Source organism: Athene cunicularia, unplaced genomic scaffold, assembly GCF_003259725.1.
Source record: "Athene cunicularia isolate RWA unplaced genomic scaffold, athCun1 BOjh376180_part1, whole genome shotgun sequence".
NCBI classification, from domain to species: Eukaryota; Metazoa; Chordata; class Aves; order Strigiformes; family Strigidae; genus Athene; species Athene cunicularia.
This window is the reverse complement of record NW_020799150.1, coordinates 1-17,687: the sequence shown is the minus strand read 5'-3', so window position 1 is coordinate 17,687 and position 17,687 is coordinate 1. Positions and strand designations below refer to the sequence as shown.

Here is a 17,687-nt window from a genome sequence, read left to right as displayed (position 1 = left end):
CCCACAGGAGACCCTGCTGAACTCCCCCAGGCAGCACAGCACACCCAACAGCGGCCAGGCACTCACTTCTGGGTGCCAGAGCACCGAGAGCACCCACTCTTCTCCTCAGCACTGATGGGCCCAGCTCAGCGCTTGCTTCAGGAAGTGCCGCTCACTGCTGCAAGCCCTGACAAAAGACGCTCCAAGCTCTGCCAGGCAGGATGCAGACACACTTTCCTGGCTGGACAGTGGATGAATCCAACAGATTCCAGCTCCACGTACACCCACAGACCCTTCCTCACCTTTGCTGAAGGTGCTTAAACAGCCCCATTTGCTGGACAGCCACAATTCCCATCCCAGAACCATTTCAAATCACTTCTGCCTTGAAGAGCACCGAGCAAGTGTGGGGAAGGCTTAGATCATGCAGGCAAACATGCCAAGGAAACAAATTTGTAGCTTCCCCTTTACATTTCTGTACTTCCAGAGAAAGAAGCAGAGGTCATGATGCTCCCTCGTGCTTGTTTAGACCCGTAGCTGTGCAGACTCTGTCCAGCTGACACACGTCTTGGATCCCGCCCTGTGACACAGTCAGATGTCAGCTGCCTGTTGCATTTCCTGCTGGGACACCTCTGACTCCTCATGTAAGGACTCCAGCTACTAGAGACTCTTTTGCAGGTATCTTACTCCTTACTAAATCATACCAGGGAAGTTCAAGGCACACTTCATCCAGTCAAGCATTCTCATAACCTTCCAGCATGATTAGCTTTTCACTCACCTGCATTCCCAGGGAAGTCTAGAAAACAGGCTTAGGACTACTGGCCCTGGCAGGCAGTTTTCTGTTGATTAGAGGATGTGCATAATGAAGCGGAGGATGCTGGGCACTGTAGTCTGTGGGTCTCGCCTGCTTTGGGATCAGGTGGGTGTTGGCACACCGCAGGACCAGGCTCTGGTCTACATTTTGACCTGATCCCTTACTCCAGATACTTTGCTATTAGTTGGCAGGTTTGGGGAAAAGCAGCTCTCCTGCCTTCACTGGGTATAAAACCTCCCAAGATCAAAAAGGTTTGGCATGCTAAATGCTGGTAAGAAGGGGCTACACTCAAACTAGTCTCTTAATAACTTTATATTTGGCTCTCGGGATGGAAGTATAAATGCTATTTCAGGGCTACACAACAGGGGTTACTGCATTGGGGTGAAACTCTGGCATGTCCCGCTTGACCACGAAGTTCTCACCTCAGGAAACCTGGGCTGGAACACAGCTCCAGCCAGAAGTGTGATGAGCTGCTGCAGCCCTGCTTCAAGCAGACATCTCTCACAGTAAAGAGCAGCACAGAGCAGCCGACAGTCCTTGTCCAAGGACATAAGCAGCCTGAAAAACTAGGTAGCAGCAAGATACAGCACAAATGCACCAGGTAGATAACCAACATACCAGGAAACTCCCTCCTCTGCTGTCGTCTCGCAGGGACCCTGGTGTCTGGCTGATGTGCTCAGATTTCCTTTATCCCGGTGGAATGTCAGATGGCATTAGCTGGCTTGCTCCTAGGCACTGTCCTTCAGCTACTGCCAGGACAGACTGGGCAATCCGCAAAAGTTTTACATGGTTTAAGTGTACCTATAGCATGGCTGAACAAGCATCCTTGGGAGCCTCCCCTGGGCCAAGACTGCTGCAGCCTCACAACTGGGTACGAACCCAGTGTTAGTTCAGTCTGACAGCTTACAAGATTTCCTTCTGGAGTGGACACAGTTACTGCCCTGCTAGACTGCATACCACATCAGGCATTGTCTGTCCTTCTGGAAGTGGCACCAAGCCAGCCCAGGCTCTGGATTGTGTAGGCCAGCTAATTTAACAGAAATGTGACCACATGGCCAGGCCTGATCTGGATCCCACTGGTGCCATAGACAGATGCTGCACTTGTGCTGGGGGTACAATCCCACCAGTGCTGAGCGACCTGGGGTGAACTGCCAGGAGATGCTATGCAGAGAAGTTCCCACTCCCCTCCCCATCCACCCACTCCCTCTCCGTGCCCCATCGCTGCTGCTTGCCCACACGATGCCAGCTCTAGTGCTTGGTCACTCCAATTTGGCACTTGGGCCACAAAATCCCTTTGTGTTGGTTAATCCTAAACACAAATTATGGCTCTGAAGACAGAGCCCACTCCTACCCTATGTGAACGTGCAGCAAATGTGGTCACTCACTGATAAACTTGGAGGCTTTATGACCAAAGAAACACAATGTTTCAGAGGATGCTGCTCTACCAGCCCAACCAACTGTAGACTCACACTACATGGAACAGCAGCAATACAAACTTCACTTCAGCTAGATCCATCCATGGATCTGCACTGTGGGATCAGGGAACTGTCCCACTCCTCTCCCTGATCTCCTGCACAGCACAGCCTCCAAGGCAAACAGAAGGCAGCCACACTGCAAAGGTGCAAACACCAGGAAACAGGCAGAAACACCTTAAACTTGAATCCCTTTGCAATAGGGAAACAGGGATGCAGAACACAGAAGGAAGGGAACTGCCTCCTCCAGCTGAGCAAATTCCAAAGTCTAATGCTCTTGTCATCAGCAAAGCATCAGCCACAAAACTCCCTCCACACTCCCAGCCAGATCAGCTTTGCTTGTTCCTGTGGGCAAGGAAGAGTCTGGCCTCCTAATTTGCACAGTATGTAGGAGAATAGCATCCCAGTCATGGCTGAGGACTCAAAAGCGCTGTCACAATACAAATAGCTCCCATCAGTTATACAACGCCTCTCGTGTACTCGGCCAGGGCCACAGCGCTTTCATGTCATTGTTGTCTTGGGACGGGTGGGGAAAAACAATATTTCAGTGCGTGCAGAGCAGACAGGAGGAAGGAAAGGCTTCTGCACTTCCAAGCGTGTGTTTTGGGAGAGGCAGCATCTGCTGGGACTTTGGGCATATCTCTGCAGCAGAGTTTTCACCTCGTGGAGTCTGCAGCTTCCTCACAGCAGAGTTACACAAACCACAGCTCCCCAAATCGAGTCTCCGTTGAGGACAGATGTGGTCAGTGCACAAGCCCAGGGCTTGTGTAGGGACACTCCAAGACCCCTTTCTTCTCTGATGCGCTTTGGTCCTCACCTGCCACACAGGGAATTGCTACCCTCTTCAATAACTGGCTACAGGTGACACCTGCAAAGGGCAAGAGACATGCAAAGCCACAACACACTAATATTTTTCCACCAGTATACACTTTGTGAGAGCTGCACAAATCCTTCCTACAGCACAATTTCATCTCTCTCTAGGAAAAGCTGGTTACCTTTGTCCCACAGTCCATGCCAGGGCTGGGTCTTGGCCAAGTACCCCTTCCCAGCAGATTGCTACAGCCTTCCTAACTCTTCTTTCTGTTTCTTGGTGCAAACCCATCCTGGCAGGCCTTGCCAGAGCACACCAGCAAGTCACAGCCCAGGGCTCTTAGGCTGAGACTGCTTCTGCCCAGGAGTGGCTCCACTACTGGGATTTCTTCCAGTGTCAACTCAGTTCAGCCAGGGGTGCATGACTTCCAAAAAGGAGATCAGGAAACAACTCCGAAACTGCCATCCATGAGAATGTCGCAGGTGGAGCTCAGCCCCAGCAAAGCAAGGGATAAGAGTCAGGCACATTACACGTATATGTCGGATAACCTCAGTGTTCAGCATTAGGCAGCAATACATAAATATTGCCTTTTTTCAGCTTTGTGATCTGTGTTAGGATTCAGGCATTTCTCATACTGATGAGCTTTACTAAGGAAGAACTGACAAGCAGTCCAAAGCCTTTCTCTGTGTCAGGCAGGGTCAAGATAAAAGCAGTTTATTCATCCTCCAACACCAGCCAGCTAGCAATTCTCATCTAAGATAGCTGTCCTTCACCATTTCTTTCTGGCCCTCTTGGGTACCATTCAATTAGTGTAGGAAATAGGAAGCATGAATATTAATCCCGCAGACAGCTTCAGTGCTAGCCCTTCTATTCTGATCCTTTCACCTGCAGTCTCCTTCTCCCAAGGATGCCGGATGAAGTGCCTCATGCAGCTCCACAGTGGTACTCTTCAAAACCCTTCCTTGGACACCTCTCTCCAGCAGCAAGCGCTGCCTCGACGGAGCACAGCTACCTCTAATGGCAAAGGAACTGATAGTCAGCTGAAAGGAACCAGAAGACTACTCTCCTGTGGGGTGGGGTTTTGGGTTTTTTTTGGTTTTTTTTTTTTTTTGAGAGAAGAACAAGTACAAGGTCACTTTTGAAAAAAAGAACAAGCCGTCCTTTCTCCGAGTGCGCCTCACATATTTACAGAGTGAAACCAACAAACACTACAGTATTTTAGTCACTTCCTGTTCTGTCTGCTGCCATTCCCTCCCTGATCTCCCAACATCTCCATCTCCCAGTCCCCAGGAAGCCTCCTCCTGCTGAGCCACAGTTTTCTTCCACTTCAGGAGACCAGAGCACCCCTCACTCTTCCCTCCTCTGTGTCTCCTCTCCTTTGTCTGCTGTGTTTCCAGAGCAGCTTGCCTGGTTTGAAGTCTCCCACAACCCTCCTTTATTCCTTTAGAGGAAAGATGTTGACATGAAGAATGCAGTGACGTTTCACTCCTGTTTCTGAACTCCCTCCTTCCAAGCTGCCCTTGCTGCAGGTATTGTAACTTCTACCTGGCTCCCAGCGTACGTACAGAACAGCGTGACTTACCTGTGGATCTTTCCTCTTCCTCACTGGGTGCCTCCTAGCCACCCATCCTTCTGTAGGTTTACTTTGCTGAAATGCATCAAAACTGGTAATAAACCAAAAAGCTTAACTCTCCCCAATTTCTGAGCTTAGCTTCTCACATACTTTTACAGCAAACAGCTATAGCTCTTGTCTAGGTAAGTCCAGACCTTCAACATCCAAACCTGTTGATGGGTGTTTTAATCTTGAGCAAGTACCTGCAGCAAGACGCCATGCTGAGATCCACCAGCAGTTAACAGCCACCCCGCAAAGGTCAGTGAGATCCATTGTATCAGTGGGAAAAGGTCCTATTTCCCTGGGAAGGCACAAGGCAAAGGCAACCCCTGGCAGGGGGACAGACAAGCACGGAAGCAGGAAAGCTGCTGCTGGACAGACCCATGGCAGAGCAGGTGCCAATACCAGAGCTGACTATGCAGCAAAGACACTCCCTTGTAATTATTTTCAGATACAGCGTGAAGATCCAAGGCGCAAAGATTACGACATCCAGTCAGCAGTCTGCCAGGTTACTGCTTCTCTTAAGCACAAGAGCTTTTTCTTTCTATATTCCTCTCCTCCAAACCTGCACCTCCCACTTCAGCTCCTGGGGTAGGCTCCAAGCTCTGGTCCATACAAGCACATTGTGTTTCTCTCTGCCTGCAGTCCTCTGTGCCTCCCCACCTTCAATCACTTCACTTTCTCCTCTGCTCTTCTTCCTTCCAAGCACAAGAAGCAATAACTAAAACCACAGCACCTCCCATCACCCTAGGGGTACAAAGGATCCTACAGCAGTGGGCCCATGTCATTCTGTTAATATTTTGGCTCTGCAGAGCCATTTGCTTTGCTAAAGAACTGCCAGTGCCCCAGAGATGATCACTAAAGTGGTCCTGGGCTCCCTGCTCCCCCAGCTAGAAGGAGGCACCACAGAAGGATCTGAAAAGGTCATAATCCCCCAAGCAAGAGCCCCAGGGCAACCTGTCAGTGGCCATATCTGTCTCAGTGCAAGCCTGGAGGCCAGCTGACACCAGGACAAGCTAGCAGGTGGCTAATTTTAGCATCTCTGCATGCCCTATCCACCAGTGATGGCTATCTGGACAAGACGGCTGTACTAAACTCACTCCTTTGCTACCTGGTTTCACAAGAGGAACCCAAGAACTAACCCAGCAGGTTTAACGCCCCATATCCTGCCTCTCTCAAAACCTGGAGAGCAGAACTGGTGTATCCCAGGTTGCACATGCTTGGACAAAGACAGACTCAAAGTACCAGGCTGAGGAGTGAACAGGATCTACGCAGAACTGGAGCCCTTCCAGGCTTCACAGCTCCAGGAGGGATTCCTATCACGAGCAGGGCTGGCAGCGTTTCAGAGCGAGCAGGGAGAACGCTTTGGTTTGCACTTTTGGTTACAAAATTGGATGTACACAAGGAGTAATTGGGGAATTGGAGCAAGGCTGAAAGAGGCAGGTGGGGAAACAGCACCAATGGGCCAAGGAGAACTCCAGCAGCTGCTGCTAAACCACACACTGACCAGAACTACAAGACAGAGGAACATGCTAGATCAGATCACAGATGGGCAAGTCTGGCAACAGTCCCAATAAGGAAACGCTGCTCCTAGGAAAGGATAATGCTTCTCACCCCAGTCACCTGCAGCGCATTTCACAGCCACTGTCCCAACTAGTTTTTATGGCACTACCAACCCTCAGACTGCCCATACCCATCACCAACTGTAGCACCCTGATATCTAGACAAACTCTGCCTGGATTCTGTGAGCTTGAGGAAGCTCATGAAGGACCATCAATTCTTCCAAGTCCCTTTAATTACCTCCCACTGCTTCCAACCCAGAAGAAATCCAAGGAAAAAACCTGCTGTGTAGAGTTCTTTTCCTGCCAAGGTGTCCCCGGCACATGTGCCACGCAGTCAGCCTCTGACATTACCACCTCCTTTTTGCTTTGTACAGGAAGGTAACAGAGCATCCCCAAAATGGAACAAAATAGACCAAAACTTCTCCAAGAAAACAGGCTTGAAAGTTTACCATTAACTTCCAGGTTTATGAACCCACACAGACCACGGGGCAGAGACGACTCAGAGCCAGCCCAAGGGACAGAGGTGCAGCTGATCTAACATTAGTAAGTCAGCACGACACAACTTCACTCCTTGGTGGGACAGGCAGAGCACCTCTCTGTTCACAGCATGGTGGGAGTTCAGAGGACTTAGCTCAGATTTTTCAGTGGGGAAGAGCACATCCTCCAAATTTCCCAGAGTCCCAGCTCAGCTCTGTAGAAACCTGTTGCTAGTTCTGCCCTGCCACACAAACTGAACAAAGCTGGACCACAGGAGTACTTGGACAGCAAAAGCACAGGAAGCTTTGGGGTTTGTTTCCTGCTAAACTCACTGTCCCTTAAAGAGAATAGCAATGAGCTGCCTGAATTGCAGGCTACAGGGCCTAGGATGCTTACAAAGAAGGAAAACAACCCTAACCATTGAGAAGAACATGGACAGTGTATGAAACCATGTACTAGGAAGGATTGTTTCCTCTGTACTCTGCACTGTTACACCATCGTTGCATGCACTCCCTCCCCCTTTGCTCCACAAGAAGCCCAGTACTTGCCCTTTCCTTACTCCAAATGAGGCAAAGGGGCTCAGTGACACATGGAAATATTTATGCACAGCAAAATAGAGACATTGAGGCAGTCTAACCCTAAAGGAGCACCCACTTCCAGTACTCTCCTTTCCACTTCCAGCAGCTCGATCCCAAGATTACAGCTCCTGAGAGCCAGGGTACGTGGGAGAGTAAGGGGGAAGCAGAGCACTCTTGGACTGAACAACACAGGCCAGCCTTTTTTTAAATTTTAAAAACTACAGGCTTTTCTGCTCTTCAGCCTTCTGATTGTTCCTCCAGCTTTTGCTTCACCGTCTAAGTTCTGCAGCACTGCCTCTCCTCTCACCCTGCAGATTTTCACTGTTGCCTCATGAAAAGTTAGGCAAAGTAAGAAGCAACATCCAAAAGGACTATCCCCTCTGCACACCTCACTTGCAATCCCACCCAGGGAGGTGCATTCTCACTGCTTCTCTAGATAACGGTGCTATCAAGCAACATCCCAATCCTTCCCCCAGTGTCTTTTATCAAGCAACCTCTTCTCTCGAACTCTGTCAGGACCAGGTAAGATGTGACAGCACAATTCTGCAGTCAGTTCCTGGACCAGCACTAACAAAAACCACACATGACAATCACACCTCAGAGCCTCTTCCTTGACATAAAAGGGTGCGAGGTCTGTGTCTGTGGGGTGCCTTTATTAAAACTCTTGTTAGTGAACAGTGTGATAGCTAAAACGATCCAGGGAAAGACAAAAGGCAGCCAGTGTTTTATGTACTGTAGGAAGGAAAGTTTACTGCTCCACTCACCACCTCACCATCATGACCTGTCCTAGCTGACAGCAGTAAAAGTCACCAGTCCTGCCACCCTGCTCCAGCTCGCTCACTCGCACAAGAACATCACAAGCAGTGCTGAGAACCACAGCTCAGCTCTTCTGGCAGCAAGGATGCCACCCAGATTTGCACCCTTCCAGGCACCTGACCTGGGTGGAAGCGCTACAGACAGCACACCTTCCCATCAGACTACTGCACAAGCGTAAATCCACCTCTCTCTTCCTACCAGCCTGTAACCCTGGGCAGATCCCAGTCCAAAACCTCCTCCAGTTCAACTTCCTGGAACTTCTACAGGAATTCAGAGTCCCTGGACAGCCAGCTCATGCTGTTTACTACTCGTACTGTTTCTACAGCAACAGAGATGCACAAGCATGGCTGCACAGAAATGGAAGAGAGAAACCCTGTCAAAGGGATCCATCTCCTCTCCCCCATCATGAATTCACAGGCTACACTTTGTCACCAGGTTTATCTGAACCACCTCAAGTGCCAGCAAGCAACACCTGCAGACAGCTACAAATCTCCTTACCTGGTTCCTAGGAGCTGGGGGGGGGGGGGGGGATAGGGAGGATCAGCAAACAGAAAAACTCTGAGTTGATCACATCCCTTCTGGTCTCTCCAGATTAAAGTGCCAGGCTGTATGAGCTGAGCTCTTCTAGCATCAGTGACTTAGAGCAGCTCACACTCATTCTTGTTACACTGTCCTGGAGCCTGTGATTTCCCCATCTGATGAGCAAGAAGAAGTGAAAATTAGCCAGTGTGGTCCAACCGTTAGCTACCTCTAGCTGGGTGGGGCACGTAAGTCACAGAATGTTTCCTAACTGCCCAAGATGCAACACAGAGGTGGCAGAACATTTGCTCCTAAAGCTGCTACTTGGCAGAACTGACAGGACCTGAGAGGGAGCGAGTTAGAGGAGGAGCAGTAGGAACATGGTCTCACTTGTAGAGCAAAGAGTTCAGTCCGCAGCTCAACTAGCTTGAGATCATCCAAGAGGAAAGATAGCTGCGATTCTGGTTTCAAATTTTATTGACAGGCTTTTTGCTGATGTGTTTCTACAAGTGCAGTCACAGAGAGCTTCTTTGCTTCAGCTGAAACTGAAGCTTTTCCAAGCAGGGGCACATGCCTCCACTGCTCCCTCCCAGCGCGGAGGGCTCTGCACAGGTTTGTTCTGTCTGACCCCCACCCCAAGACCATCAAACCTGAGATGTCAGGTTCTCCAAACTGACTGGAGACAACCTTCCAGTTCTGAGATACATGCTCCCCATCCTTCTTGCCTCCTAGAGCTTTTGACAGCTTATTATCTTTGATATCTAATTATACGCCCTGTCATCATACCGTGGGGTTTGCTCTTCCACTTTGCACTTTTGCTTTTCTCAAGGCAACTAAGCAAGAAGCTTCTCTGCTCTCATCTCCCTCTCCACCAGGACCAAGAACAGGTAGGATAAAGCAGATCTGCTCAGCTATAACTCTTGTTCTCTGAGCACCTGGTACGTGCTTCGGCACAGCAGCCACCCCCAAGCAGGATCATGCTGCGGATGCACTGTCCACTGCCACAGCTGCATGACAACGTGCCGCGATTCAACGTGGTACATCGTGTTCCTCCTCACCTTCTACCTCTTCCAGCCAAATAAAAGCAGGTCAGGCATCGTGTAACAAAGTTTGTGAACTACTAAGTCAACACTGTCAGCAAACCTAGACTTCCAATGCTCAGGCTACTACCTCAGAGCTCACCCATCATTTTCTCCTCTGGAATCAGCAACACTCTTCTGTCACCGAACATCTCATGCCACCAAACATCTCACCCTGAAGACCACTGCTTTCCCTCATACATTTTCAGAGGACAGTGTTTGTGCACCACCTTGTTTTTCCACCTTCTGAGCACACCACCACTTCCCCCACGTGCCAGAAAGTGACCTGTAGACCCGTCGGTGTGGCTCCTGACATAATGAGCCAAGAATAAAAAGGTACTGAGGGCATAGGGCCTGCTCTCCAACTTGTTAGTGTCACCTCCAGCTGGGATAACCCTGTGAAAATCTACTCCTGCTTATTAACAGGAGACAAAGACACAACTCGCAGATATTCTTTGGTAACTCTGAAGTAACTTCAGGAACTCCTGCACTGGCTTCCAGGACACATTCAAGACACAGCCAGGCTTCGGACAGTAAGAAACCAGCAGAGATATTTACCTCCTGCGTGACTCTGCTGACACAGAACATCATCCAGTTGGTTTCAGGGACGTATTTTCCCAGGGACCAGCCACACTCTTCCATCTTTCAGCATCTAAATGCTCACAGGGATTTCTAAAGCTTTCCCAGGATAGCTTTCAGTTGCTGCTAGCTTCCACCAAAGAGCTGCCCAGATCAAATCTGAACAGTCCCTAAATTATTTAGAGCTCAATTATTACACCTGGGTCATTTGGAATGACTCATTTGCAGTGTCTTCACTTTGAGGCAGAGGCATGTGGGAGATATTAATTACCCTACTTGCACAGGTCCTGTCTAGACTAGGAAATTGAGGTGTGTCCAGCAGACCAGTGACATCTGGCCAGACAGGGTTTCATGGAGGGCACACAGCAGACAAACTCTGAGCCCTTTCAGGCAACCAAAGGGAGCGCTGCTTGACCGGGTAAGGGACTGCCAGCGTCAAATTTCAAACGCGGGGGGGAGTGACGTACAACCACCCAGATTCTCAGCGAGCGCTTGTGGCTCGTCCCACGCTTCAGTACCCGCAGGAACTACGCTGGTAGGCTCAGCCCAGCACACACATACGAGTCTCAAGTCAATGGAAAGGCAGTATTCTGCAGGCCTCTGCCAAGCACACCAAGATCTGAGGATGACAAACACCAGCGACTGCAAGGGATCACTACCTGGTAGAGAGCAGCATTACAAGGAGAACAAACAAGAAGTCAGGCTGAACTGGAGGGGAAGACATTGCTCCTTGCATCCCACTTTTGGGACAGTGTGAGCCAGTCAAGACAGAGCAAGGGCAGCTGCTTGACCAACACAGGCAGGGCAAGAGCTGCCTCCTTCTCCTTGCTATCCTACCAGCCATAAGCAGTGTCCTGCTGATGTCCCTCTCACAGCTCTGAGGCCATCTATCCCCTTGGCAGTGTTTGTTAGGATAAGGGCTGGAACTCTGTCACGAGTGTTGCATGAACACTAATGTGCAAGGGTCTTCCTGGCCCCACAGGTTGTGTCGTGCATTTGACATCACCCCATCTTGCAGAAAATACCTGGTACCACTGATATGAACAAGTTGAAAACCACAAGATTAGAGCTGCTGCGACTCTGGGCACCCATCAGAGCCAGCCTTGCCGTCCCACAGGCATGGGCAGCGCACACCCTGGGCACACTGATGCCACTCCACAGTACACAGAGCTGCAAGAGAAACCTTTTCTTCCGTGCTCCTAGAGCTCCATCCCTCAGCTGATGACTCCACATACTGCAAAGCTCATGTGAACTCTTGCCCAGGGGATAGCGTGGACACCAACATGTAAGGACAGGTTTGCTAACTGCTGTTTACAGGAGAGGCCTCAGTTTTTGGCTGGGAAGGACAGGCAGAGGCCTCCTCTCAAATTTCACACAAGGATCTAACCAGAGGGCAGGGCAGGGCAGTGCTAAGGCAGGACAGGGACTGCCCCAAGCGATGGGGGAGAGAGCATTTCACACTCCAGCTCACCTCTCATCTCCCATATGCTCCAGCACCCAGAGCACTTATCAGCGGGTTGGTCTCCTCCTCCACAGGCCCATTTCCTTTCATAGGAGTCACAACAATCTCCAACAATGAAAACAAGGGTGCCACTATATGCCCAGCTAGGGATGGTCAGTCGGAGCCCAAGCATTGCAATACCCTTGGCAGGAGCTGTGCCAGAGCCCCAGAGAGCACCCACTGCCCTGAGGGAGGGGGTGGCTCCACTGCACGCTCTCTCCAGCAGAAGAGCCAGTTTAAGAGTCTCCTACTCCACCCTGTCTCCCGATCTCAGGCTGCCACCTCTCCTGTTTCATCGGGTTTGCTGGTGGGGCAGCCAGCACAGCCAACAGCTTGGATTAGATACCCACCCCCCACACTTTTATCTAAGGCATGCATCCACAATTCCCTGCAGCAGCATTCAGCTCAGGGGCATCAGCGCCTGAGGCACTAACAGAGGGAGGGAGAAAACCTCTTAAACCAGCTCTGCTACACCGGCAATCTTAACTTGGAACCACACCCTGCGATACAGACTGCTGACTTGACAGCTGCAGAAAGACCCCGACCGACTGGATTTGGGGCAGGATTTGTCGTTACAGTAATGGCACTCACCCCCTATGCTCCCCCAAACCATTCTGAAGAGATCCAACGTTGCTATCCCTCATTCCTCACCCTGAGTATTGTCACTGAAAGCATAGGGCATCACTTTGGTGACGTGCTAATCCAACTTGTAATTCAGAGTCTTGATAGTCTTAGTTTACAGGAAAGGCCTGGCAAAAATCAGCCCTGGAGCAGACAGAGGGTGAGATTTCCTCACACTTCCAGCACCCAGGAATACTCAGTAACTGCCCTGCAGGAGGACAGGCAGACACCAGCCCCACGTCCTGCTGAGGAGCCTGTTGGCAACTCCACAGATTCACACAGATCTGGACGGGTAAAGTGGCTTTGTGTGCAGTGGAGAGTGGAGAAAGAGAGAAACCCCTCCTCAGCGGAGGCCCACACACCCGGCACGCCTCACCTTGAGCGGGCCAAGCACAGCTTTAGAAAGTGTTGGGTCAAACAGCCCCTCCAGCAGCAGTTTCCAGAGATGTACTAACGTGGTCGTCAAACAGCTTCCAAGCACCACCAGGAGATTCCTTCCCTGCTGATGATCTGACACAGACAAAACCTTACCAAAAAATTAAGTTACATACATGCAACAGTTTCCTTTTCAGGCTCTCAGATCACCTCATGGAGATCCTGGTGAGTGCCGAGGCAGTGCAAGGCAGGCGACCTACTCTGTGAAGAAACTGCTGGACAGTCAAAACCAGGCAGAGTACCTGAGCATCGCAGCACCAGACTAACTGAACTTTTTCTCCAGAGCTTAGTCTGTAGACAGAGCTGCTCACATTGCTGCCCCTGCCTTTAAGAAGCCCAGGCTCCAGCTCCAGGTGCCAGTGTGCCTCCTCACAGGGAGCTGAACAGCCTGGTGTGACATGGGCTGGGTGCGACCACCCAGCGACAGTCAGCAGAAGACTTCCAAGTCTCAGAGAGGGACCACGGCATTGTTAGTGCCAGGGCTGGACTGTCACTCGGGGCATAGGATACAATAGAGCATTTCAGCTCCTCCATTAAGGGACTGCAAGACACGCAGCTAACAGCTTATAAAGCCAGCACCTCAAACCAATCCCCAAAGTACAGCCTCGTTAGAGCTGAGGAGCAACCACATATATGCAGACTTATAGAAAACTACTCTGCAGTGCCTGACAAGTCCCATCCTCCAGGGCTCAGGCTGCAGGGCTGAATCTCGGTGAGGAACAGGGATATCCCTTAACTCGCTGCTCTCTGCGCTCTCCCTGCTCACGCAGCATCGTCCACGGGCTGCCTTCCCCTCCTGGGACAGCCTCCCAGAACTTGCCAGGACACAGCTTCTTCCACAGTCTAATTGTTTCAGATGGGTGCAAGACACCCTCCAAACAATACCCTGTGACCAGACCAGCTCCCCAGGCCTTCAAAATCTTGAGATGTAGAACCCAAGCTAGGAAGCAAGCACAGTTAGAGCAACACAACCCACCTAATGTAAGCATTGTTGTACTACACAGGGATGTGGGAACTGGCAGAGAATTCTTGTAGGAATGCAACTACATATGAAGCAGAGGTGAATTTCTCCTCAAAACCCAGATCTTTCACCAATACTGACAATACATTCAGAAAACATACATAGATCAGATTTTTGTTGAACCAGAGGAAGGCAGTAGTATTGCTCACTAAATAAAAGAACACAAAACACTAAAGACTTGCTCTACATTCTGCTGAAAGCCAGTCAGCCAGCAATGCTGTTGGTGCAATTACCCTGCCACACCAGATAGGGAGCTGGTTTTGCCATCTCAGGCCACTGGTACCATCAAACCACGCTACTTGCCCATGCAATTAATTCATCCCCTTCACCACTAACTATTCTGGCCAAGGTTGTTTGGCTGGTAGGACGACTTTGGATTTTATTTTTAAAAAATTTATTATTTTGCTATCACATTCACATTGATCCCCAGTCACACAGAAACACATCTTACAGCAACAGAAACATACTGTACTACCCATTACCTGTTGCCCTACCTAGAACTTTTGATGTAGGCATATTAAAACCAACTCTCAAGGCCAAGGCATATGTAGGAGTAGGATATTCAAATAAGTCAGATTCAGCACTTTTGTCTTCCTGAGTAATTCACCCATGGTACCTTGTTCTGCAAAGGCCAGAAATACTAGCTAAGACAACAGCTCCCCACGTTTAAAAGCATGCATCTTAAAAAAACAAATATTCGTATTTTAAAGTTCCTTCAACAAGGAAGCATCACTGACACAGCAAGAGAACGCAATGAGCTGGAAGTTCCCAGGAAAAACAAAGCAGAAGGCATGAACTAAGCCTCACCTACCACACAGCGGTCATGTCTCCTCTTCTCAGCTACAGGCCAGCATAGAAAACATGCACATCAGGCCACAGAAGCCCAGGTGAGCCTCATCCTCTGCTTGCTGCCCATGTGCCTTCCCAAGCCCCTTAAGCATGGAGCTCATCAGTGTGCAGCCATTTATCCAGCTTAGCACATTCTGCTGGAGTCCAGGCCACCTACATGAGGACAGCAACTCTTCCTGACGATTTTTCTTTGTGAGATTATAAGCATTTTTAAACTGGTAAATTCCTAGCTGCTAGTCATCTTCATCTGCCGGGTCTTTATCCACCCATTTTGGGTTACTTCAACTGGTCAAAGTGTAGCTCAGATTGTAGTTCAAACAAAATCTGAAGCTGGCGTAGTCTCCAAGAGAAGCTATCCTGCCACCCTGACTGATGGCTATAGAAACGGTCACTCCCCAGTCAAACCAGCACCTTGAGCTGTGCAGCTGTAGGAAGAAATGTGTCAGGACGATGGAGGAGGTGGGACTGCTGTTTTTGGCACCATTGCCAAATTAAAGCATCCACCAAAGCACTTGGGAAAAACAAGCCATCCTGAAGGGCCCACAGATGTATTATAGTTTTATTTGTTTGGGATTTTTTGTTGGTTTTTTGTTGGTTTTTTTTTTGATAAGTACCCTCTCAAAAAACAGAAAAGATTAAAAACCACTTCAAATCAGAGTCGCTCCAGGTTCCTGAAGCAGGTTAAGGCAGCTGTCTATAACAGTATAGATGCCTGTCACCAAATCAGCCAGTATGACAATCCTCTCTGCAAAAAGTAAACATGGAATTCATTCAGGGTCACCAAGCAGCAGCAGAAAAGGAGCACACCTTCACTAAACCAGGGGTGTAGACAAAACAGGGCCTATGCAGTATCCTCTTCTCCGCAGGGGCCAGTGCTGAAATAACCGTTTACACCCTCACCAGCAGATTTCTGTCCCCAGGCCCCTACAAGGCATGTGCTGGCAACAACTCCCCGGCACTCATTCAATGGCCAGGCACCCAGCAGCAACAAAAGGGTAACAAGAACTGCTCACTCTTGAGGACAAAGCTTAACTCTGAGTACCACACTGCCTCACATCAAATGATTTCAGAGTATTAAAGGATAAGGATTTACCTTACAGACAGCACCTTAAGGGAGAGGGTACACATGTTGCTGTGCCTCAGAGAGAAACCCTGTTACAGTTTCAGCTATCACAGAGCTGACACTCACCTTTACCAAAGGGTGTACAACCGCGCCAAAACAACATGAAACGGACCTGCAGGAGACACAGCAGCTTCCCGCCTTAAGCAGGATCTCCAGCAGTATCATCTCAGATTCTCAGAGCAGCTGCTCCCAAACTGCTCGCTGTTACAGCCCAACTCCCAGACCATCAGTTTCATGCAGTCCCCTGAACAGCAGCACAAACATCAGACAAGCTGGAGCGCCTGACAGGGCCTAACTAGGACCTGACTTTTGGAACAGCTCCCTCCAAAAGAAAACACCAGAAGACACATGCACATGTGCACAGGCATAAGTAAATTTGAGCTTGAAGCTGAAGCTGGTTTTCTCAGATTTCGCAGCACACTCAAATCAAGTCCAGGCCAACATAATGGTAACACACAGTATTTCAGCTTCTCTGCTTGTTACAAACACATGGAGAAAACCTGCCGTGCCAGAAACTACACCAACACTCATTTCATATTTCTGTCCAGCAGCTTTGCAAAGCGTCTTATCCAGACCAAGCCGCCAACCCTTCCCTCCTCCAGAGTTCAGTAGGCAAGCACCCTTCATTAGGACAAACTTTGTGACACGCACAGGACCCACGAAGCCATCTAACCCTCCGCCAGCTGAGCTAATACCTCCAGGCAGGCTGCAGCGATGCACCACAACACTTTTTGGGGTTGTTTAAACCTGTTGCCAGTAAAAGCCTTTTATTTCTTCAGTTGCAACAGAACCAGGAAGAGAATCTGTTTCTTTAGGGCCAATACTGACCAGTCTTTGGCTGTAACGGATCCTTTCTTCCTCAGGCTCCATCTCCGACTCTTCTGAAGAGAGTGAGAAGGACACTCCAGGACTGCTGTCTTCCTCCTCTTCCTCCTTTGAAGTCAGAGGGAAAGAGTGAAGCAGGGCACACAGACACAAGGCACCTACATCCCTCATTTCTTTGCTCATTTTGAAGCTGGTTCCATGCCACTGTGCAGGGCTAAGTGAACACAGTGGATGAGCCCAGCTCAACTTTTAATGTTCCCATTCTAACTTTAGGCATGACCTAGAGTAAATGACTTTATCAGCTGTTCTGTAACATGACATGAGCTGCAGGTCTCAGATCAGGAAAAGATTTCCACTCCATACTCCGACCAGCACAAATGGCAGCTTGGTTGGCCCACACTGGGATATGAAACAGGCAAGCTGCTGTCAAGATTATGCATTAGAGAACCAACTCCTCCAAGCAACATGATTGCCGTCCTCTGGATATCCTGTACTATGGCACTTGGGAGAAGCTACACGGGTACAGAACATCTCCCATGAACGGAGAAGGTGCATAGTATCTCTCCTACATACAGCACTTGAGCACAGCTGCAGGTAGGGGACTAACTCCTGTCTCGAGAAGACCTAAGTGCTCAGATCTCAAAATCTGCCACCTTGTGACACCACACAATAACATGGGAAAACCTCCCAAAGGTGTCAGATGGCACCTAAACTTTTTTTTTTTTCCCCAAAGGAACAGAAAGAAACCAAAGCCTGGCTATACTGCAGCTCTTAATCCCCATGACTATGGTTACGCCAGACCTTCAGGGAAGGAATCTGCCACCCCGTGTGGTCTTACGGAAACGCTACCATAGCGTGGAGAGAAATTGTCTTATCCCGCTCTTCCCCGACCCTCCGAGCAGGGTTTGACAGCAGAGCGTTCCATGTCCCGCTAGCATCTCCCCCATCCCTGCCGCCCGTACCGCTCAGGACCCGGCTTCCCCTCTCAGCTAAGGCGGCCTCGGCAGTTTCCTTACA

At 49.7% G+C, this 17,687-nt stretch overlaps 1 protein-coding gene across 1 annotated transcript in view; it reads right to left on the bottom strand.

Annotated features, from left to right (window-relative positions):
* The window catches only part of KDM2A (lysine demethylase 2A), a 48,758-nt gene extending 31,905 nt beyond the window's left edge, over positions 1 to 16,853 (bottom strand). The window contains exon 1 of the mRNA XM_026866925.1: positions 16,674 to 16,853. Coding sequence (XP_026722726.1) covers positions 16,674 to 16,853 — 180 coding nt within the window. The remainder of the gene's footprint in view (positions 1 to 16,673) is intronic.
* Between the last annotated feature and the right edge of the window lie 834 nt (positions 16,854 to 17,687).